The sequence below is a fragment of the Rhinoderma darwinii genome, chromosome 3, assembly GCF_050947455.1.
Source record: "Rhinoderma darwinii isolate aRhiDar2 chromosome 3, aRhiDar2.hap1, whole genome shotgun sequence".
Taxonomy (NCBI): domain Eukaryota; kingdom Metazoa; phylum Chordata; class Amphibia; order Anura; family Rhinodermatidae; genus Rhinoderma; species Rhinoderma darwinii.
The window spans coordinates 406,239,711-406,264,131 of NC_134689.1; the positions used below are offsets into that span (position 1 = coordinate 406,239,711).

General features: G+C 43.2%; 1 protein-coding gene across 4 annotated transcripts in view; it reads right to left on the reverse strand.

Annotated features, from left to right (window-relative positions):
* The window catches only part of LOC142750249 (calpain-5-like), a 58,222-nt gene that overhangs the window by 29,241 nt on the left and 4,560 nt on the right, over positions 1 to 24,421 (reverse strand). For all 4 annotated transcript variants that reach the window (XM_075859195.1, XM_075859196.1, XM_075859197.1 and 1 more), the window contains 10 exons: positions 20,479 to 20,693; positions 20,212 to 20,401; positions 16,009 to 16,202; positions 15,850 to 15,927; positions 5,239 to 5,434; positions 4,932 to 5,054; positions 3,372 to 3,568; positions 2,761 to 2,882; positions 2,556 to 2,689; positions 1,347 to 1,728 (listed from right to left, as the gene is read on the reverse strand). In XM_075859195.1, the coding sequence (XP_075715310.1) occupies positions 1,558 to 1,728; positions 2,556 to 2,689; positions 2,761 to 2,882; positions 3,372 to 3,568; positions 4,932 to 5,054; positions 5,239 to 5,434; positions 15,850 to 15,927; positions 16,009 to 16,202; positions 20,212 to 20,401; positions 20,479 to 20,693 (1,620 nt within the window). In that variant the 3' untranslated portion in view covers positions 1,347 to 1,557. The remainder of the gene's footprint in view (positions 1 to 1,346; positions 1,729 to 2,555; positions 2,690 to 2,760; positions 2,883 to 3,371; positions 3,569 to 4,931; positions 5,055 to 5,238; positions 5,435 to 15,849; positions 15,928 to 16,008; positions 16,203 to 20,211; positions 20,402 to 20,478; positions 20,694 to 24,421) is intronic.

Sequence of the window (24,421 nt, forward strand, 5' to 3'; positions counted from 1 at the left end):
GGGGTATTATTCAGTTACCATGTGGTCATGGTGTGGAGGTATTATTCAGTAACAGTATGGGGGTATTATTCAGTCACTATGTGGTTATGGTGTGGTGGTATTATTCAGTAACAGTATGGGGGTATTATTCAGTCACTGTGGTTATGGTGTGGCGGTATTATGCAGTAACAGTATGGGGGTATTATTCAGCCACTATGTGGTTATGGTGTGGCGGTATTATTCAGTAACAGTATGGGGGTATTATTCAGTAACAGTATGGGGGTATTATTCAGTCACTGTGTGGTTATGGTGTGGCGGTATTATTTGAACCTTTTTTGTGTTATTATTGGTAATATTGGTCTTATAATAGTGAGTTCTGTTCAGTAACAGTATGCAGGTAATATTTAATCTGGTATAGTGGTAGGATATAATAATTGTATATGTATATAGATCATATTTTGTGTGAGAGGGGGACATATGATTTGGGCTTACAACACTCCTGGGCGCGCTAGAAATAAGCAATGCGGTTCTCTGCACATCGCCTTCTGAATTGACTGCATTACTGATATAGTAATTCAGCATTTGAGGCCCCACTTATAGCTTTGCCCAGGGCCACACTTTGCATAAAACCGACCCTGCCTACCCTTACATGTAAGAGGCCACGGAAAGACTATTCACAGGAGGAGGAGGGAAGGACCAAGATGCAAAGGGAATAGGGTAAGGTATTTATTTTTTGCTGCTGAGTACTGACAATCAAGGGGCATTGTGTCTGGAAAAGGCGAGCTGTGGCCGGCTCAGTGGGGACAGTGTCTTACACTAGTGATGCACTTTGGCTGAGTGGGGGGGCATTTTTGATGCTAATGGGGGCTTTGAGTAGCAATAGAAGGACGGTAATATCCATTTCAGACATTGCAATATGTGGAAGCTTGGTCTAAGAAAATGGCTTTGTATGAGGAGCTATGAAGGCATGAGTTTTCCAGACTTGTGCGATCCTTCCTATTGGAGACGTAGCTTTAAGCTTTGTTTGACCCCAATGAAAAATGTTTACTATCATTCCCACTCCACTTCCCAACCATCATGTGCCATTTTTAGTACTGCTCTCCTCATATGAGATCAAGATCTCCTCAGACACTAGAGGCATGGGTGCAACTGCTGAACCCCCTATGGCTATATGACTGCTGTTTCCTCATATATATATATGAACGGATTGAACCCCTATTGCACCATTAGTGGAACATTGAGTGGTTTCCAGGTATGACCACCATAAGTTATATCATTAGGTACATTAATTGATCTTCTACTACTCAACTGATAAAAAGATGATAAAAATAATTTAAAAAAGTCACAATCTTCTATCTATCACTTACCTAAACATGCTCCACCAAGAAAGTGAAGGACTATAAGGAGCAGTCTCCTCATCTTCAGACACCGTAGACGAGAGGTACTGAGAACTGGAGAGGAAGTGCTGAGACACAATACTGTAGAACAGGAAAGAGGGGGCGATGAAGACAAAGCTATAGAGAGAAAGTAGGTGTAAAGATAAAGAAATGAGAATAAGACATGAAAGAGTGGAAAGAGTCAGAGTGCAGTCAGGTCTGAGCTGCTTGACGTCTCAACCATGATGTATCCGGCAGATATCACATCTTTCCTCTGAAGTCTCAAGACGGAGGTTTGGTTGGACTCTCCAACGGCACATGGAATGGACACATTACCCAGTAGAGTGTCCCTGGTCCAGCGAGACAGCCAAACCTGAAAAAAATGCAGTATTCGAAAGTTCAATAGATGCTGAAATTGATAAAAATTTTCCTAGTCTAGTAGTCCTCAAGAGGATATGTACATAAGAGGCAGACCCTGTGCATATTATGGCGCCCAGTTCAGGTTCTCTGCTCTACCTTTTGTCCTCGATGGGTGATGTCATGGCATGTAGGTAGTCTTTACGGTACCTTCTACTCTGTTGTAAACATCTGGCCCAAGGGAGGTAACACTTTGGAGGGAGGGCTTTTAAGTAAAATAAAAATGGAGCTTCCCTTATTGGTCCACTTGTCAGGGGCTTAGGTAAGGGGGACTGGTGAGGCATGAACCCTGGATTGTGGGTTCCAGGAGAAGCACCAAAAAGCCACTTTGTCTTGGCAATGGTTTTTAAAGATATTTTGTCCTTGTTGAAAGAAAGCTTTGCTACGCCTCTGTACTTTCAACCACCTTCCCACTAGTCCATCTAGGATATGAAATCCAGAATCAATAAATACATTTGGGGAAACGGAACTGACAATATATGTAAGAAGAGCTGATCACCAACTATTTACTACAGGCACAGACAACTGATGACCTATCCATCGGATAGATCATCAGTATATGATTGGTGGGGGTCATCAGTTGTCCGTGCCTGGACAACCCCTTTAAATGGACACTAAATATAAAGTTGACCTTATCTCCTTCTGATGTCCAGTTGAATACAGTGAAACCACTCACCACATCTTTGAGAAGACTACCCCCCATCTAGACCATAGTTTTCTGTGACAAATTTTCAATGCCTCATTATTCAGTGTAAATTGGACAAAAACAAAAAATATACCAACCTGTACAATGACAGGTCGTTTCTCATGTTTGCGGTAGAATACTGCCTTCAGGTCAAACTCCGGGTTCTGGCCCTTGACTGTTCTTGAGGTCACTTTTTTCCCCTCACAGTGAACTGTGGCATAGACAGCAGGATCTAGAAGAAAGTATATTGGTCAGAACCTTCCAAAAACGCGAAACATTTTTACTATATAAATATTACTGTACCTCTACCACTTCCGGGCACTGATAATCCTGATGCAGCATGCAATGTGATTGAGGTGACCACTCGTGGAGTACCCACCAGGAAGGACATACAGGATGACTTTGGAATATCTTGTGTCAGTTCCCTGTGAGCAGAAATTCATCAGTAGTTTTCAAAAATTTGCCCAAGTTTTTTCTTTTATGACCAATGTCTAGAAGTCAATGGCATCTACACTCCCTGGTCCCATGGTGACAAAGCATTATGTGGTGTGCTTAGCCTCTAGAATCCAATGTTACCAAGTGGTATATAGTCCCTGGTGGCTGGTGGGATAAACAATGACCACTCAATAGTGACCAAATGATATATAAGATGCTTAGTCCATTGCCACCCAGTGGTATATTCATTATCCAGTCATGGACGACACAGTGGTAAATACTCTGATAGCACTACTTTGTAGACCCCATGTGTCCTTAGTGTGGGGATAGTCTGCTTATTATATGGCACAAATAAAAAATGCCTCTAGGCCTGGGCATTTAGGATGACACTCAGCAGAGGTGGTTTTTGCCAAGATGGGCACTACAATGGGATCCAATTTTAAAATTGTAAAAAATTTGCTGACTTTAAAATTGTGTACCTGAGGTGGCTTGCACGGTCTGTATACACTCGCAAGAGGAAGGAGCCAGTCTGCCCTGGATGGAAAGTAGTCGGTAAGACGACATAGCGCCCTTTTAACAGCTCAGTATGAACCAACACACTGCGGGAGTTTATATAAGTTGAAGAAGTGACTTTAGTGGGCGTGCAATGTAGACGGTACTTGCGATTCATCTCCACCTGACAAAAGAAGGAACAGTTAACCCTTTAATGACCGGCCTATTTTAGACCTTAATGACCAAGCCATTTTTTACGTTTTTCCATCGTCTCATTCAAAGAGCTATAACTTTTTTATTTTTGTGTCGACATCGCTGTATAAGGTCTTGTTTTTTGCGGGACAAGTTGTAATTTTTAATAGCACCATTTTGGGGTACATAGATTTTAGTATTTACATAGAATTTATTGTATTCATTTATACGTTTTTTTGTTTTTTTTGGGGGGGCAATAGAAAAAAAACAGCAATTTCGCCACACTTTTTTGCGTCCTAAATTTACGCCCCTTACCGTGTGGTATAAATAACACAATAACTTTATTCAGTGGGTTGTTACGATTGCAACGATACCAAATATGTATAGTTTTTGTATGTTTTACTACTTTTACACTTTTCAAAATTATTTGTTTTTGTGTCTCCTTATTTGAAGAGCCATAACTTTTTGATTTTTTTGGCGATGCAATTGTATGAGGGCTTTTTTTTTGCGGGACGACTTGTTGTTTTTATCGGTACCATTTTGGAGGTATAATCTAGCAGGCATTCACTACAGGCAGACCTGGGAGCCTTTATTAGGCCCCCGGATGCCATCGGATGAAACAGACACTCGGCGATCTTATCGCCGGGTGTCGGTGGGATGAGAGGGAGCTCCCTCCCTCTCTCCAAAACCACTCAGATGGGGCGCTCGCTATTGAGCGCCGCATCTGAGGGGTTAAACGGGTGAGATCGATACTAATATCGATCTCACACGTTCGAGCAGGGACGCCCCCAGCCCTCAGCTACCTCTTGCAGCTGGGAGCAGGGAGATTTAACAGCTCCCTGCTCTGTTTATTTATTCCGATGCAGCGCCGTAAAAAGGCTATTGCATGGGAATAACGCCCTTTAGTGACCGACGTAAAAATTAGTTGTTTAGTTTAGGAAATACATTTTTATTTACCCTACTTGGGTATTCTTAGTTAATAGAGGAGGGGGGGGGGGTCTTCTCTTTAAAGTCCTCAACTCTTGGCCAGAGTGGAGAGAGGTTACAAAAGCTTCTCCCGCTCTGGAGGACCTGTCTTGTCCTGAATTACACAACTTATTTGACAACCTATTGATATAAATGGTCACTGTGTAATGCTAACTTTCTCCTGTGGTGGTGCTGTTGAAAAACTGAGCACTTACTGCCAGGCTGATCGCTGGGGGGTCCCAGAAGGAAAGCTCTTTGTGATCAACTTATTTTCAAGGGACCCTCGAAAATAAGTAGAGATTGTCCAAAGCAGAGAACCCCTTTAATGCCAAATTAAAGAAAAAGACAAGCGAAGTAAGAAAGAGCACAAGAATATTTAGTAATTTCACCTTAAAGACAAAGAATCCAATGGGAAGATTTTCGCCGCCCCCTGCAGTCCGTTGGGTTCTTCGGTCTTCCTGCTCGAGAGAGATGAGAACATTGTCCTGGTCTAACGTCACATCAAAGCAGAACTGCAGCAGACAAGAGATTTATTTAGAGCATTCATTTCTGTATATTATTAGCATATTATATTACATTTCTCTGCAGTTGTCAGGCTGCGCATGTTGAGGTTGTCCCATAGGCCATGGATTTCAGGCTCTCATTGGGATTCATAGCTAAAGTCTAGTTTCCTTCAATTACGCCTTGTTTTTATACCTGTGGGTTGTGTAGATAGGTTGACTTGTTATTTGGACAGCCACCACTCCTATCCTTTAGGGGATCCGCATGCTGCTTCCAAGTTGAGAATACTGATTTTTCTTTCCATGTCTTTTGAGTGCTCAGAAGGTGAGTGTTGACTCGTCGGCAGAGAGTGACATCAGTGAAGTGAGAGCAGAAGTCATCCCAACTCATCCTAGTAAAGAGTAAGTGAGTTAGGCTGAGTGCACATTGCGTTCGCAGTGTATGTTCGGCGAATGCGCTAGGAAGGCTTCCTGCAAAATAATGAATACTGTGCGGAGTCACTAGACAACGTATGCCACTGTATGACACACTAGTCCTTCTCAATGAATTAGAAAATCATCAAAATGTTCATTTATTTCAGTAATTCAATTCAAAAAGTGTCTCTCATATATTCTATAGATTCATTACACACAGAGCGATCTATTTCCAGCATTTTTTTTTCTTTTAATGTTGATGATTATGGGAACAGTTAATGAAAAACCCAAATTTAGTGTCTCAGAAAAAAGGAATATTATATAAGCCCAATTTCAAAAATGATTTTTAATACCGAAATGTTGTCCTACTGAAAAGTATGTCCAGTATCTGCCCTCAATACTTGCCCGGGGCTCCGAATTACTGCATCAATGCGGTGTGTCATGGAGGTGATCAGCCTGTGGCACTGCTGAGGTGTTATCAATGCGGCGTGGCATGGAGGCGATCAGCCTGTGGCACTGCTGAGGTGTTATCAATGCGGCGTGGCATGGAGGCGATCAGCCTGTGGCACTGCTGAGGTGTGATCAATGCGGCGTGACATGGAGGTGATCAGCCTCTGGCACTGCTGAGGTGTTATGGAAGCCCAGGTTGCTTTGATATTGGTCTTCAGCTCGTCTGCATTGTTGGGTCTGGTGTCTCTCATCTTCCTCTTGACAATATCCTATAGATTCTCTATGGGGTTTAGGTCAGACGAGTTTGCCGGCCAATCAGGCGCAGTGATACTGTGGTTATTACACCAGGTATTGGTACTTTTGGCAGTGTGGGCAGATGCCAATTCCTGCTGGAAAATGAAATCAGCATCTCCATAAAGCTTGTCAGCAGAGGGAAGCATGAAGTGCTGGGAAATGTCCTGGTAGACGGCTGCGCTGGCTCCAGACTTGATATAACAAAGTGGACCAACACCAGCAGATGACACGGCCCCCAAACCATCACTGACTGTGGAAACTTCACACCGGACCGCAAGCAACTTGGATTGACACCTCTCCACTGTTCTTCCAGACTCTGGGACCGAGATTTCCCAATGAAATGCAAAATTTACTTTCATCTGAAAACAGGACTTTGGACACTGAGTCCTTGTAAAGGCTTAGGAAACATTTGCAGGTGTTTTGTGTTGATTCGCTGATTAGAGTGTCACACCATGAGACGACAATCTGCAACTTTTACCCAATATTCTGAGAGACTAAATTTTGGGTTTTCATTAACTGTTAACATAATCATCAACATTAAAAGAAAAAAATGCTGGAAATATATCAATCTGTGTGTGTAATGAATCTATAGAATATATGAATTTCACTTTTTGAATTGAATTACTAAAATAAATAAACTTTTTGATGATATTCTAATTCAATGAGAAGGACTTGCATGTCACCAGAGCCGGCCTTAAGGGTGTGCGACCTGTGCGAGTGCACAGGGCGCTGCACCCTTCCAGCATGTAGGGGGCGCCACTGGTCTCTGCCTCTGCTTTTAGTTACACACCGGAGTAAACAAGAGCAGAGAAAAGGGAGCTCTGACCACAGCCCGCTGTAATGGCAGGAAGGAGGTGAAGGGAAAGTGAGCCCTAATCTACCCACCGCCCTGTCCCTGCCTACTTGCAACGACCCGCCCTAGGCGACGGGGTACAACTGGGCGGCGGTCCCTACGCTGTCTAAGTGCACGGGAAAACAAACAGGGAACACGCAAGGGAAGGGGCAGTAGCCCACGGAACGCCACGAGGAAACGGAGCGGTGAATGAGTAGTCAGGACCAGGATAAGGTGGAGTATACCCAAGTGAGCACGGAGGAGGAAGCAAGCCGGAGGCAAAGCAAAGCAGGTTAAGCAGAACAGCAGCAAGGCAGAAGCACGGCAGGAGCAGGCTGGAGCAAGCAGCAGTGGGGCCAGGAATCCAAAAGAATTACAAGCACTGATGAGGAGAACACAGCAGGTAATAAAGGACAGGGGGCGGAGCTAACTCCGACTGACCAGGCCGCGATAGGCTCTCCCACTCCTGAGCCTGCCACCCTGGTTGGTGGGAGATGGTGTCAGACGAACAGGTCTGGCCTCAGGTGTGGATTGATTAATCCCAGGAGTATACCTAGACGTAGTACCTGGCAGATCCCTAACAGTACTCCCCCTTTTATGAGGGGCCACCGGACCCTTACTAAGAGGACCCGGTTTAGTAGGGAAGAGAAGTTGTAACCTCCTGATCAATACCCCAGCGTGAACATCACGGGCAGGTACCCAAGTCCTCTCCTCTGGTCCGTACCCTCTCCAATGGACCAGGTACTGGAGGGAGCCATGGACCATCCTACTGTCCATAATCTTGGCCACCTCGAATTCCACCCCCTCAGGGGTGAGAACGGGAACAGGAGGTTTCCTCGAGGGGGACCAGGACGGGGAGCAGCGTTTAAGGAGGGAGGCATGGAAGACGTCATGTATGCGAAAGGATGGGGGCAGCTCCAGACGGAAGGATACAGGGTTGAGGACTTCAATGATCTTATAAGGCCCAATAAATCGGGGAGCAAACTTCCTGGACGGGACCTTAAGGCGCAAGTTCCTGGACGACAACCAGACCAAATCCCCGACGACAAACCGGGGGTTAGCAGACGTCTACTATCCGCCTGAATCTTTTGTGCGCTCTGGGACGCCTCTAGGTTCTTCTGAACCTGGGCCCAGACAGTGCACAGTTCCCGATGAACATCCTCTACCTCAGGATTATTGGAACAACCAGGGGAAACGGAGGAGAACCTTGGGTTAAACCCGAAATTACAGAAAAACGTGGAGACCCCTGACGAGTTACTGACCCGGTTATTCAGGGAAAATTCAGCAAGGGGAAGGAATGAGACCCAATCGAATTGACAGTCAGAGATGAAACACCTTAAATATTGTTCCAGGGACTGGTTAGTCCTCTCCGTTTGGCCATTAGTTTCGGGATGGAAGGCGGAGGAGAAGGACAGATCAATCTCCAATTTTTTACAAAAGGCTCTCCAAAATAAGGAAACAAATTGTACCCCTCTGTCAGAAACGATATTGACTGGGGCCCCATGGAGACGCAGGATGTGTTTCACAAACAAAGAAGCTAACGTCTTGGCGTTAGGTAGCTTCTTAAGGGGCACAAAGTGGCACATCTTGCTGAAGCGGTCTACTACCACCCACACCACCGACTTGCCCTGAGATGGAGGCAAATCGGTGATAAAATCCATGGAGATATGGGTCCAAGGTCTCTGGGAAATGGGCAAGGAACGTAGTAGGCCCGCAGGTCGGGACCTAGGGGTTTTGGACCTAGCGCAAACCTCACAAGCGGCGACGTAAGCCCTAACGTCTTTAGGCAACCCAGGCCACCAATAGTTTCTGGTAATGAGGTGTTTGGTGCCCAAGATGCCAGGATGACCAGATAGAGCGGAGTCATGGTTTTCCCTGAGTACCCTTAGCCGGTATTGCAGGGGAACAAACAGTTTGTCCCCAGGGACGTTCCCGGGAGCTGCACCCTGATCAGCCGCGATATCAGAAGCTAAATCAGAATCCGTGGCAGAAATGATTATACCAGGGGGTAAAATACAAGCAGGATTTTTCTCGGAAGGAGGATTGGCCATGAAACTACGTGACAGGGCATCAGCCTTAATATTCTTGGACCCAGCCCTATAGGTAACCAAGAAATTAAATCTGGTAAAGAATAGTGCCCACCGAGCTTGTCTAGGATTAAGCCTCCGGGCCGATTCTAGGAAAACCAGATTCTTGTGATCCGTAAGGACCGTTACCTGGTGTCTGGCCCCCTCCAGGAAGTGCCGCCACTCTTCAAAAGCCCATTTAATGGCTAAGAGTTTGCGGTTGCCAATATCATAGTTACTCTCCGTGGGCGAAAACTTCCTAGAGAAGTAAGCACAGGGGCGGAGATGGGTGAGGGAGCTGGTACCCTGGGACAAGACGGCCCCCACTCCCACCTCGGATGCGTCAACCTCCACAATAAATGGCTCCTCTTGGTTGGGCTGAATCAGCACGGGGGCCGAGATAAAGCACTTCTTGAGGGTCTCAAAGGCCTGGACGGCCTCAGGGGGCCAATGGAGGACATCAGCACCCTTGCGAGTAAGGTCCGTAAGAGGCTTAGCGACGACCGAGAAGTTGGCAATAAATCTCCTGTAATAGTTGGCGAACCCTAAAAAACACTGTAACGCCTTAAGGGAGGCAGGTTGGACCCATTCCGCCACAGCCTGAACCTTGGCAGGGTCCATGCGGAATTCATGAGGAGTGAGGATTTGCCCTAAAAATGGTATCTCCTGTACCCCAAAGACACATTTTTCAGTTTTAGCAAACAGATTATTCTCCCGAAGGACCTGGAGCACCTTCCTGACATGCTCCACGTGGGAGGACCAGTCCTTGGAAAACACCAGTATGTCATCAAGGTACACAACAAGAAAATTACCCAGGTAATCTCTCAGGATTTCATTAATAAAATTCTGGAAGACAGCAGGGGCATTACACAACCCAAAGGGCATGACCAGGTATTCGAAATGACCCTCGGGTGTGTTGAACGCAGTTTTCCACTCATCCCCCTCCCTGATGCGGATAAGGTTATATGCCCCCCGTAGATCGAACTTAGAAAACCATTGGGCTCCCTGAACCTGATTAAAAAGATCCGGAATCAAAGGAAGTGGGTACTGGTTCCTTACGGTGACCTTATTCAGGTTACGGTAATCAATGCACGGCCTAAGACCACCATCCTTCTTCCCCACAAAGAAGAAGCCAGCACCTACAGGAGAAGTCGAGGGGCGAATGAAACCCTTGGCCAGGCATTCTTGGATATACACCCTCATAGCTTCACGTTCAGGACATGAAAGATTAAATATCCTACCCTTAGGAAGCTTGGCACCAGGCACCAAATCGATAGCGCAATCGTAATCTCTATGGGGGGGCAACACCTCGGAGGCCTCCTTAGAAAACACATCGGCGAAGTCCTGAACAAACTCAGGAAGCGTGTTTACCTCCTCCCGGGGAGAAATAGAATTAACAGAAAGACATGACATAAGACATTCACTACCCCATTTGGTAAGCTCCCCAGTATTCCAATCAAACGTGGGATTATGCAACTGCAACCAGGGAAGACCTAATACCAGATCAGACGATAATCCCTGCATCACCAGTACAGAGCACTGCTCCAAATGCATGGAGCCAACACAGAGTTCAAAAACAGGAGTATGCTGAGTAAAATAACCATTAGCAAGGGGAGTTGAGTCGATACCTACTACAGGGATAGGATAAGGTAAATCAATAAAAGGCGTTTTTAGAGACATAGCAAATTCCACAGACATGATATTAGCAGATGAGCCAGAATCCACGAAAGCGCTGCCCGTGGCAGACCGGCCAGCAAACGAGACCTGAAAGGGAAGCAAAATTTTATTGCGTTTCACATTAACGGGAAATACCTGTGCGCCCAAGTGACCTCCCCGATGATCACTTAGGCGCGGAAGTTTTCCGGCTTTTTATTCTTGCGCCTGGGACAGGTGTTCAGAAGATGCTTGTCGTCCCCACAGTAGAAGCAGAGACCCTTCATTCTGCGAAACTCCCTACGTTGTCGAGGGGACATGGAGGCCCCGAGTTGCATAGGTACCTCCGAGTCCTCCGTGGAGGGGCGAGGAGACGGGACCTCGGGGGGGATCGCAGAAAAGTCAGAGGGGAGCACATTGAAGCGTTCAAGCTGACGTTCCCTGAGACGTCGGTCAAGTCGTACTGCTAGGGCCATAACCTGGTCAAGGGAGTCAGAAGAGGGGTAGCTAACAAGCAGATCCTTCAGGGCGTCAGATAATCCTAACCTAAACTGGCACCTTAGGGCCGGATCGTTCCACCGAGAAGCTACGCACCACTTTCTAAAATCAGAACAGTACTCCTCAACCGGTCTCCTACCCTGACGTAAGGTCACCAGCTGACTCTCGGCTAAAGCAGTCCTGTCAGTCTCGTCGTAAATGAGTCCGAGGGCAGAGAAAAAGCGATCAACAGAGGAAAGTTCAGGGGCGTCAGGAGCCAAGGAGAAGGCCCACTCTTGGGGCCCTTCCTGGAGTCGGGATATGATGATACCCACCCGCTGGTTCTCGGAACCTGAGGAGTGGGGTTTAAGGCGGAAATACAGTCTGCAACTCTCCCGGAAGGAGAGAAACGTCTTACGGTCCCCTGAGAACCGGTCAGGTAACTTGAGGTCGGGTTCTAGAGGTAAGGTGAGGGGAACTACTACGGCAGCGTCACCCTGGTTGACCCTCTGGGCCAGGGCCTGGACCTGTAGGGAGAGGCCCTGCATCTGCTGGGTCAGGGTCTCAAGGGGGTCCATGATAGCGTCAGCGTAGGGGAAATGGTAGACTAGGTAAGGGGCTTGTAATTATGTAATGGCAGGAAGGAGGTGAAGGGAAAGTGAGCCCTAATCTACCCACCGCCCTGTCCCTGCCTACTTGCAACGACCCGCCCTAGGCGACGGGGTACAACTGGGCGGCGGTCCCTACGCTGTCTAAGTGCACGGGAAAACAAACAGGGAACACGCAAGGGAAGGGGCAGTAGCCCACGGAACGCCACGAGGAAACGGAGCGGTGAATGAGTAGTCAGGACCAGGATAAGGTGGAGTATACCCAAGTGAGCACGGAGGAGGAAGCAAGCCGGAGGCAAAGCAAAGCAGGTTAAGCAGAACAGCAGCAAGGCAGAAGCACGGCAGGAGCAGGCTGGAGCAAGCAGCAGTGGGGCCAGGAATCCAAAAGAATTACAAGCACTGATGAGGAGAACACAGCAGGTAATAAAGGACAGGGGGCGGAGCTAACTCCGACTGACCAGGCCGCGATAGGCTCTCCCACTCCTGAGCCTGCCACCCTGGTTGGTGGGAGATGGTGTCAGACAAACAGGTCTGGCCTCAGGTGTGGATTGATTAATCCCAGGAGTATACCTAGACGTAGTACCTGGCAGATCCCTAACACCCGCACTGCAAGAAACCTGTGATCCTGTCAGCATGGAGAGATGGTAAGTGTCTATGTGTGTCTATATGTCTGTGTGTGTATGTGTATATGTTCCAGTGTGTGTGTGTCTATATATGTGTCTGCATGTGTATATATATATATATGTATATATATATATGTCACTTTGTAAGTGTGTGTTCATTTTATTTGTTCTACTTTAATACTGAAGATATCTGTGCTGCTCCCTATATACTATGCTGCCCCTATATACTATGCTGCCCCTTATATACTATGATGCCCCTTTATACTATGCTGCCCCTTATATACTATGATGCCCCTTTATACTATGCTGCCCCTATATACTATGCTTCCCCATATATACTATGCTACCGCTTATATACTATGCTGCCTCTATATACTATGGTGTCCCTTATATACTATGCTGCCCCTATATACTATGTTGCCCCTTATATAATATGTTGCCCCTATATACTATGGTGCCCCTTGCTTCCCCTATATGCTTTGCTGCTCACTATATACTATGCTGCCCTTTATATAATATGCTGCCCCTATATACTATGCTTTCCACTATATACTAAGCTGTCCCTATATACTATTCTGCCCTCTATATACTATGTTGCCCTCTATATACTATGGTGCCCCTTATGTACTATGCTGCCCACTATATACTATGCTGTCCATTATATACTAAGCTGCCCCTTAAGGGAAACACCACATTTTCATATATGGTAATCTATAAAACTTTAACCAATTCATGGGAATTAATTAATGGAAACAAACTTTTTAAAGTTTGGAGGTGCGCTGCATGATAGATATATATATATATATATATATATGTGTGTGTGTGTATAGTTATAACTGATAACTGTGTGTACATAGGACTGCAGGTGAAATCTGCTACATTATCTGCACTGTGTATATATGTGCCTGTGTGGGTATATATGGGTCTGTATGTGAATGTGTCTTTGCGTTTGTATATATGTGCCTTTTATGTATTTGTATATGTTCCTGTCTGTGTCATATATGTATGTGTGTGTGTGTGTGTGTGTGTGTGTGTGTGTGTGTGTATATATGTGTGTATATAGGTGTGTGTATATATATATATATATGTGTGTATATATATATGTGTGTGTGTGTGTGTGTGTGTATATACAGTGAAGGAAATAAGTATTTGATCCCTTGCTGATTTTGTAAGTTTGCCCACTGTCAAAGACATGAACAGTCTATAATTTTAAGGCTAGGTTAATTTTACCAGTGAGAGATAGATTATATAAAAATTTAAAAAAAAAAAGAAAATCACATTGTCAAAATTATATATATTTATTTGCATTGTGCACAGAGAAATAAGTATTTGATCCCTTTGGCAAACAAGACTTAATACTTGGTGGCAAAACCCTTGTTGGCAAGCACAGCAGTCAGACGTTTTTTTTAGTTGATGATGAGGTTTGCACACATGTTAGATGGAATTTTGGCCCACTCCTCTTTGCAGATCATCTGTAAATCATTAAGATTTCGAGGCTGTTGCTTGGCAACTCGGCTCTTCAGCTCCCTCCATAAATTTTCGATGGGATTAAGGTCTGGAGACTGGCTAGGCCACTCCATGACCTTAATGTGCTTCTTTATGAGCCACTCCTTTGTTGCCTTGGCTGTATGTTTTGGGTCATTGTCGTGCTGGAAGACCCAGCCACGAGCCATTTTTAATGTCCTGGTGGAGGGAAGGAGGTTGTCATTCAGGATTTGACGGTACATGGCTCCATCCATTCTCCCATTGATGCGGTGAAGTAGTCCTGTGCCCATAGCAGAGAAACACCCCCAAAACATAATGTTTCCACCTCCATGCTTGACAGTGGGGACGGTGTTCTTTGGGTCATAGGCAGCATTTCTCTTCCTCCAAACACGGCGAGTTGAGTTAATGCCAAAGAGTCTGTGGACAGGAGTCTTTTATACAGGTGACCATGTAAGAGTTGTCTATAATGCAGGCACCAAGTTGATTTGGAGCGTGTAACTGGTCTGGAGGAGGCTGAACTCTTAATGGTTGGTAGGGGATCAAATACTTATTTCTCTGTGCACAATGCAAATAAATATATATAATTTTGACTATGTGATTTTCTTTTCTTTTTTTTTTTTTTATATAATCTATCTCTCACTGGTAAAATTAACCTAGCCTAAAAATTCTAGACTGTTAATGTCTTTGACAGTGGGCAAACTTACAAAATCAGCAAGGGATCAAATACTTATTTCCTTCACTGTATATGTGTATATGTGTGTGTGTGTGTGTGTGTGTGTGTGTGTGTGTGTGTGTGTGTGTGTGTGTGTGTATATATGTGTATATGTGTGTGTGTGTGTGTGTGTATATATTTGTATATGTGTGTATATATATCTATATGTGTGTGTATATATATATATCTATATGTGTGTATATGTCTGTATATCTTTTATATTTACCTTTATGTATGTTTATATTCCAGAATGTGTGCATACACATTTGCCTGTATGTCTAAATATCTGCCTTTATGTATGTACAGTATTTTTGTTCCAGTATGTGTGTGTCTATATATGTGGTTAATTTTTGGTTTGTGGAGGGCAGCAATAGGGATTTCCGCACAGGGCACATCCAACATAAGGCCGGCTCTGGGGTACACTGCAACCACAGTACGAACATAGAATTAATATGACCTATGTAAGCACAAACAGGCATTGTTCCCTTATCCTCTCCTCACTTCACTACTTCGTGTTTTAATCAATATTTGCTTTCCACTCTTTTAACATTTCCAGAAGATAACATACCATGAACTTCAATAACCACAAAATCCCAGAACAATGAGGTAGTTGCATTTATTAATGCGTCTAAACCTAGGGCCAAATTAAAGTTTGTGGTAGCCTCTGGGCAAAAAAGTTGGTGAGAGCCCGATCCCACCTCTGAAACTCGGAACTCTTACCTTGAACTCCTACTGCAGCCACGTATGTGCACGTGGCCCTCTACTCTGGTCTGTGGGAGTTATAGGGACAGGGAAGCCAACAACTACTTTAGTCTTTAATGGAGAGAGCCAAACACATGCAAGGGCATCTCTATTCATCTTCTTGGCTGGATAGGATCACCAAACGACCATCGGGTAACCCTGAGAGGTGGACGTCCCAGAGATGAGCAGTGTATACACTGCCTAAATAAATAGCTCCTGCCAGGTCTAAAAGGTGAATGGTGGGGTGGGGAGCTGAAAGACCACCAGTTCCCCTTAAAATAACATTCGGATAGGAGGAACCGGCCTAGGCAGGAAGAGTAGGTGGTGGAGGTGTCCTAGGTACCAAGGTAGTGAAGGCGCCAGCCCTGCCAATATCCTTTCTAAGGTCCCTTTTGTTTAGAAATTATGAAGAATGTAACAAAAGCAAAATGTGCTTCTTAGTCAACATTTACCAGAATTCTCCATCATCATCAACAGTGACCCCCAGCTTTTCTCTTTCCCTTCGACTCACTTTCTTCCATTCTTCTGACCTTCAAAAACAGAAAGTTTGTGTCCACATCAAGTGGCTTAAACATAAAGCCCATCTATTTTTGGCTCAGTTCAGTCCTTACTTATCACTCCAGGCTCCGTTCCACTCTCCACTTCCCCAGGGATTCCGTAGACGAATTAATCGTAATTTATGGGTCCGAAAAAGGGATAGCAGTCCTGAGTGTAGGTTGATATTTCTAATAGCAGTAACGCTGTAGGCATGACCTGTTACAAGGCCACTGGAAAGGACCTCTTCAATAGCTTGACTTGGACTTGGCTTAATAGAAACAGAAGAAAATGTATTATCATGTAAAAAAAGGGAAGGCAGGGATGTTTAAAGGGATTGTCTGCTTTGGACAATCCTTACTTGTTAGAAAGGTTCCTTGAAAATAAGCTGATCACAAAGTGTCCTCCTGCTGGGACCCCCAGCGATCAGCTATAATCTTTGAGGAATCCTGGTAATAAGTGTACAGTTTCTCTGCAGCACGACCACAGGGGAAAGTAAGAATTACATTGTCCATTTACAGTACTGTGCGAACGTTTTAGGCAGTTGTAATAAAATGCTGCAAAGTAAGAATGCTTTCAGAAATAGAAATAATAGTTTTTTTTGTATCAATGAACAAAATATCAGCAAATGAACAGAAGAGAAATCTAAATCAAATCCGAAATCTAAATCAAATCAATATTTGGTGTGACTACTCTTTTGCCATCAAAACAGCATACATTTTTCTAGGTACACTTACACAAAGTCATGGATTTTGTGGGATTATAGACAGGTGTATGATTAACCAATTATACCAAACAGGTGATAATGATCATCATTTTCATATGTAGGTTGAAAACCAGTCACTAATTGTAACAGAAACATCTGTGTAGGATGCTTAAAACTGGGTGAGGAACAGCCAAACTCTGCTACAAAGCTGAGGTCGTGGAAGACAGTTTCCTGTCACAGGTCCACCACGGCAAGACTGAGCACAGCAACAAGACACAAGATAATTACTCAACTATGCACGAAAACATAGGAACTAAGGTGCAGAAAAACGGCAGCAGGTGCTCTGGACTGATGAGTCAAAATGGGAAATATTTGGCTGTAACATAAGGCAGTTTGTTCGCCGAAGGGATGGAGAGCGGTACAATAATGAGTGTCTGCAGGCAACAGTGAAGCATGGTGGAGGGTCCTGGAGAGTGGTACAATAATGAGTGTCTGCAGGCAACAGTGAAGCATGGTGGAGGTTCCTTGCAAGTTTGGGGCTGGATTTCAGCAAATGGAGTTGGGGGATTTGGTCAGGATTAATGGTGTCCTCAATGCTGAGAAATCTAGGCAGATACTTATCCATCTGATTGGCGCCAAATTCATTCTGCAGCAGGACAACGACCCCAAACATACAGCCAATGTCATTAAGAACTATCTTCAGTGTGAAGAAGAACAAGGAGCCCTGCAAGTGATGATATGGCCTCCACAGATTTCAACATCGTAGAGTCTGTCTGGGAATACATGAAGAGACAGGATTTGAGGAAGCGACATCCACAGAAGATCTGTGGTCAGTTCTCCAAGATGTTTAGAACAACCTTCCTGCCGAGTTCCCTCAAAAACTGTGTGCAAGTGTACGTAGAAGAATTGATGCTGTTTTGAAGGCAAAGGGTGGTCACACCAAATATTAATTTGATTTAAATTTCTCTTCTGTACATTCAATAAGCATTTTGTTCATCGTCTCTATTAATTCCATACTAGTGTATATGAAAATATGTTTTCTAAACTAGACCTCACGTTTATCCAGCAACCCTAATAATTGGGTAATGGGTTGGGCTTTTTAACCCCTTCCCTCTGCCATTTTTCAGATTTTCACTTTTGTTTTTCCCTTCCCACCTTCCAAAAGCTATAATTTTTTTCTTTTTTGTCTATATGGCCATATGAGGGCCTGTTTTTGCGGGACAAGTTGTAGTTTTTCATGGTACATTCATTGTACCGCATAATGTACTGGGAAGCTGGAAAAAAATATTTGTTGGGTGAAATGGGCAAAAAACAGCGATTACACCATATTTTGGGCGGTTTTGTTTTTACGGCATCCATCAGGCAGTAAAAACTACATATTCGCCTTATTCTACAGGTTGATACGATTACAGCAATACCAAATATATATGTTTTGTTTCATGTTTTACCACTTTTAAAAAAATAAAACTATTTGCTAAATAAAAAAAATCTTTTGTGCCGCCATATTCTGAGAGCCATAACGTTTTTTTATTTTTCCATCAATTTAGCGATGTGAGGGCTTAAATTTTGCAGCGCGAGCTGTAGTTTTCACCGATACCATTTTGGGGTACATACAACTTTTTGATAACTTTTTATTTAATTTTTTTTAAGTTCTAAGGTGACCAAAAAACGCCAATTTGCGTGTTTTATATATTTTATTTTACGGCATTCACCGAGTGGGTTAAACAACAGTGTATTGTGATAGTTTGGACTTTTACAGATGCCAGTTATGTTAACTTTTATTTTCTTTAACATTGATTTAGGGAAAAAATGTGAAAAGGGGGGTTTTCTGAACTTTTAATACTTTTTTTTTTTGGAACATAAAAAGAAACCTTTATTTAACAGTTTTTTATTAGTCCCCCTAGGAGACTTGAAGCAGCGATCGTTGGATCTCTTGCATGATATACTGCAATACTGATGTATTGCAGTATATCGTGATTCTGACAGTCTCCTTTGAAACCCTCCCAGAGGCAGAGCTTCAAAGGAGTACAAAGATGGCAGACCTGGGGGCTTTAATTATAACATTTGTTGTAACCGGCCGATCGTGCCGCAGGGGGGCGCGAAGGCTTGTTTGAGGGGACACCCCCCTAATTCTAACACTTTAAATGCCTCGGTCGCGATTGACAGTAGCATTTAAGGTGTTAAACAGGCGGAAACAAAGTGATCTTTGATTCCGCCCGTTGCAGTGAGGTGTCGGGTGTATTACCCAGCCGTCACTCGCTGTGTATGGAGCGCGCTTAGCACTTGAGCGCGCTCCATTCTTCCCCTTAACCCTTATCACGTACAGTTACGTGATAATGCATTAAGGGGTTAAAGGGGATGATTACTGATTAAGGGGCACTCCGATTGCTTGTGCCAGATCCAAGCCATATAAGTGAAGACAACAAAATTGCTGGTGCTTTCAAGGATCATTTCTCTATATTTCTTATGAGATTTTCAAGGGAACTAGAGTATGACTAAATGTTTCCTTAAAGGGGTTGTCCAGTTTAAAAAAACGTATGTCCATAAACTCTATTAGAGAATTCTGAGGTAATAGAGTGGGGTCCTCTGTTCAGGATCCTCATCTTTTTTCCCAGAGTGGGGAGTGGTTACATAGCGCGTCTCTCTTGCTCTGTAGGACCTGTCCTGCCTTACATTATGCAGACAACCCATTGATATGCATGAACACTGTGTAATGCTTAATTTCCCCTGTGGTGGCACTGCAGGGAATTAGAACACTTACTGCAAGATTTCCCCAAAGATTACAGCTGATCGCTTGGGGTCCTGGCTAGGGATCGCTTTGTGATCTGCTTATTGTTAAGGGACCCTTTTATAAGTATGAATTGTCCAAAGCAGAGAACCCCTTTAACTTTGTCTGTACAGCCTAATTTTAGCACCTGTTGTAGCCGTACTGTTGGGACTATGAGCAATATATTTCCCCCTACATGACCTAATTCTAGTCTAGTCATTGCAAATACTTGCTATCTGCCCCCCTATGGATTAACCATCGTATTCACATTTTCCACTACCATGATCCAATTCTTTAGGATCGGAACAACTTCTCTACACAGTACCTAGTCATCAGTAAAGCTCCTTATGTAGTCATACGTCATTCTACTAATCTATGCCCTGCATGGTACCATTTTTGGCTCAATTATCCATTACTTTCCCTTACGCATCTTGATTCTCAACCCGATCATCGGACATGCTCGTTATCTATCCCTCAATAGCCCGATTCTTTACCAAATCATATCAATGCTCAATATTTGTACCTTACTAGCCCGGATTCTCAATCTGAACATCAGGAGAGCTCCTTACAGCAAGGCTGCTTAGTATTTCTGCCTACATAGCCTAACCATCATCCCTTCTACTTACCTTATACCCCATCTACACAACCCAAATCTAGCCGAATCATAGGAGGCACACAGTATCTTTCCTCAACATGGCCTAGTTCTGGATTGATCATTGTACCATGTTGTAAACCAGGGCCTTCTATGTTTAGCATCAATGCCTAGAGGGAATACATCAGAAGCAAAAATATATCTGGAATCTTTACCCTAATAGCAGCAGAAACGAGAGATGCCCGTGAGTGGGCTTTCATCAAAGACTTAAATAACTTTTTTTTCTCCACTTCTGACCCATAATTCTCTTCACAAAGACTGATGGCCTCAGAAACTCCACCAGTAAAGTCAATGAGGGCTTCCGCTGTGCTTCCTCCATCTAGGGCTTCATAATTTCCAATGAGTCTATGAAAAAACATTTATATAACATGGAAGAATAAAAGCGATAAACATGAGAATGAAAAAAGTAAAATGAACCTTACTTTGCATATGCCTTCTCAAGTAATGAACACCAGAACACATCACCCTTCTGACCAGGCCGACAGAATATCAACTCTCCTCCAGATGTGGGCAGACGATCATCAATCACAACTTCTACCCAACGACCAAAGCGCCAAAATCGGAACCTAAAGATGCCAGAATGTGGGGAACCACCACCAGAGTGTGGCCAGTCTTGCTCTTCAGGAGAAGGTATAACCTGTAGTAGTAGACACAGTTAGTATGCCTAGGTTATACCAAACCGATAAAATACCAACAGATAGGATGCAATGGAAAGTAGTGCTAAGGAGTATCACCAAATAAACTGTAAAGCAACGTTGCTAGCCATATTAGATGCACTATATATTGTACTTGGTGCATCGATCAAAAATTGACAGAAAACCAACCCAAGAAAATATGATCGACTAAAGCACAAATGTAGAGAAAGATACAAAAAATTCTGCTATAACATAATACATGTACACTGTTTACATGTGGACACAATATCCATACCTGGTCTGTTTGATTGATCAGACGTCCTTTTTACTGTGTGACTCGTCCCCTATTTCCATTTTTATTTGTCCCATGTTTTTATTTCAATAAAGAATTTTTTGTATCTTTCTCTACATTTGTGCTTTAGTCGATCATATTTTCTTGGGGTGGTTTTCTAGGTTATACCAGCATGGTTCATATCACTACATACAAGAAGATGTATAACTTATAGCAGCTGTACACATATAATTATATACAGAAGATACCCAGGTTATACCAGCATGCTCCATATCACTATATACAAGAAGATGTATAACATATACCAGCTGTACATATATAATTATATACAGAAGATGCCCAGGTTATACCAGCATGCTCCATATCCCTATATACAAGAAGATGTATAACTTATACCAGCTGTACATATATAATTATATACAGGAGATACCCAGGTTATACCAGCATGCTCCATATCACTATATACAAGAAGATGTAAAACTTATACCAGCTTTACATGTATAATTATATACAGAAGATGCCCAGGTTATACCAGCATGGTCCATATCACTATATACAAGAAGATGTATAACCTATAACAGCTGTACACATATAATTAAATACCAGAAAATGCCGAGGTTATACCAGCACGTTCCATATTATTATATACAAGAAGATGTATAACTTATACCAGCTGTACATATATAATTATATACAGAAGATGCCCAGGTTATACCAACATGCTCCATATCACTATATACAAGAAGATGTATAACTTATACCAGCTGTACATATATAATTATATACAGAAGATGCCCAGGTTATGCCAGCATGCTCCATATCCCTATATACAAGAAGATGTATAACTCATACCAGCTATACATATATATATATAGAGAAGATACCCAGGTTATACCAGCATGCTCCATATCACTATATACAAGAAGATTTATAACTTATACCAGCTGTACATATATAATTATATACAGAAGATACCCAGGTTATACCAGCATGCTCCATATCACTATATACAAGAAGATGTATGTAAAGGATCTGCCAGACACAGCTTCTGTGTCGACGCCCGTGGTTACTCACTCTGCACCTGCTCCTAAGTCTGGTTGAGTGACCCCTTCTTCCACCAATCAGCCTGGGAGGCTGAGGAGTGGGAGAGCCTATCACAGCCTGGCCAGACGGAGCTAGCTCCCGCCCTCTGTCTATTTATACCTTCACTTCCTGCTCCTCCTTTGCCTGTTATTCTTTCAGTCTGTTTCCTGGCTTGCTGCTGCTTACTACTTGTCTTCTGCTTCATATTGACCCTGGCTTGACTGACTATTCTCCTGCTCTGCGTTTTGTACCTCGTCCACTCCTGGTTTGACTCGGCTCGTTCACTATTCTCCTGCTCTGCGTTTTGTACCTCGTCCAGCCCTGGTTTGACTCGGCTCGTTCACTATTCTTGTTTCTCACGGGGTTGCCGTGGGCAACTGCCCCATTTCCCTTAGCTTCTGTGTACCCTTATCTGTTTGTCTGTCGTGCATTTAGTGAGCGTAGGAACCGTCGCCCAGTTGTACGCCGTCGCAAGGGACGGGCCGTTGCAAGTAGGCAGGGACTGAGTTGCGGGTAGATTAGGGCTCACCTGTCTGTCTCCCTACCACGCCATTACAATGTATAACTCATACCAGCTGTACATATATAATTATACACAGAAGATACCCAGGTTATACCAGCATGCTCCATATCACTATATTCCGGAAGATATATAACTTACACCAGCTGTACATATATAATTATATACAGAAGGTGCCCAGGTTATACCAGCATGCTCCATATCACTATATACAAGAAGATGTATAACTTATACCAGCTGTACATATATAATTAAATATCAGAATATGCCCAGGTTATACCAGCATGCTCCATATCACTATATACAAAAATATGTATAACTTATACCAGCAGTACATATATAATTATATACAGAAGATACCCAGGTTATACCAGCATGCTTCATATCACTATACACAAGAAGATGTATAACTTATACCAGCTGTACATATATAATTATATACGGAAGATGCCCAGGTTATCCCAGCATGGTCTATATCACTATATACAAGAAGATGTATAACTCATACCAGCTGTACATATATAATTATATACAGAAGATACCCAGGTTATACCAGCATGCTCCATATCACTATATACAAGAAGATGTATATCTTATACCAGGTATACATATATAATTATATACAGAATATACCCAGGTTATACCAGCATGCTCCATATCACTACATACAAGAAGATGTATAACTTATACCAGCTGTACATATATAATTATATACAGAAGATACCCAGGTTATACCAGCATGCTCCATATCACTATATACAAGAAGATGTATAACTTATCCCAGCTGTACATATATAATTATATACAGAAGGTGCCCAGGTTATGCCAGCATGCTCCATATCCCTATATATAAGATGTATAACTTATACCAACTGTACATATTTTGTTATATATCAGAAGATGCCCAGGTTATACCAGCATGCTCCATATCACTATATACAAGAAGATATATAACTTACACTAGCTGTACATATATAATTATATACAGAAGGTGCCCAGGTTATACCAGCATGCTCCATACCACTGCATAAATTATACCAGCTGTACATATATAATGAAATATCAGAATATGCCCAGGTTATATCAGCATGCTCCATATCGCTATATACAAGAAGATGTATAACTTATACCAGCTATACATGTATAATTATATACAGACGATACCCAGGTTATACCAGCATGCTCCATATCACTATATACAAGAAGATGTATAACTTATACAAGCTGTACATATAGAATTATATACAGGAGATGCCCAGGTTATACCAGCATGCTCCATATCACTATATACAAGAAGATGTATAACTTATACTAGCTGTACATAAAGAATTATATACAGGAGATGCCCAGGTTATACCAGCATGCTCCATATCACGATATACAAGTTGTGTTCTGCATTGTAATCCCTGAACTATGGTGTAGTAAAGAAGGCCTGAGCATTATTCCACCCAACAAGTGCACAACTACTGAGTCACTATAAGCAATAGAACCTGGTAAACCAGTTTCCCGAGACGCTTGTAGCTCCGAGACTGTGGAACATCAACAAGTAGTGAATTTCAAAAGGAGTTTTCACGTTAGAAGAGAAATATGGTGGAGTCTGATAGAAAAGCTTGAACAGACAACAATACAAACAATACAGACAACATCTACAAACAGGACCAGGACATTTGGGTACGTTACCTTTCACCATGGTAACATTTAAGCCGTTGGTGACGGTACCCACTTCCTGATTCCTACAATCTTATCTTCTGTCTCAATGAAAGCTGGTTTTAGATCAACATAATTATCTTTGCGATGAGGGGTGAGCAAATCCCAAATATCTCTAGTGCCCCTTA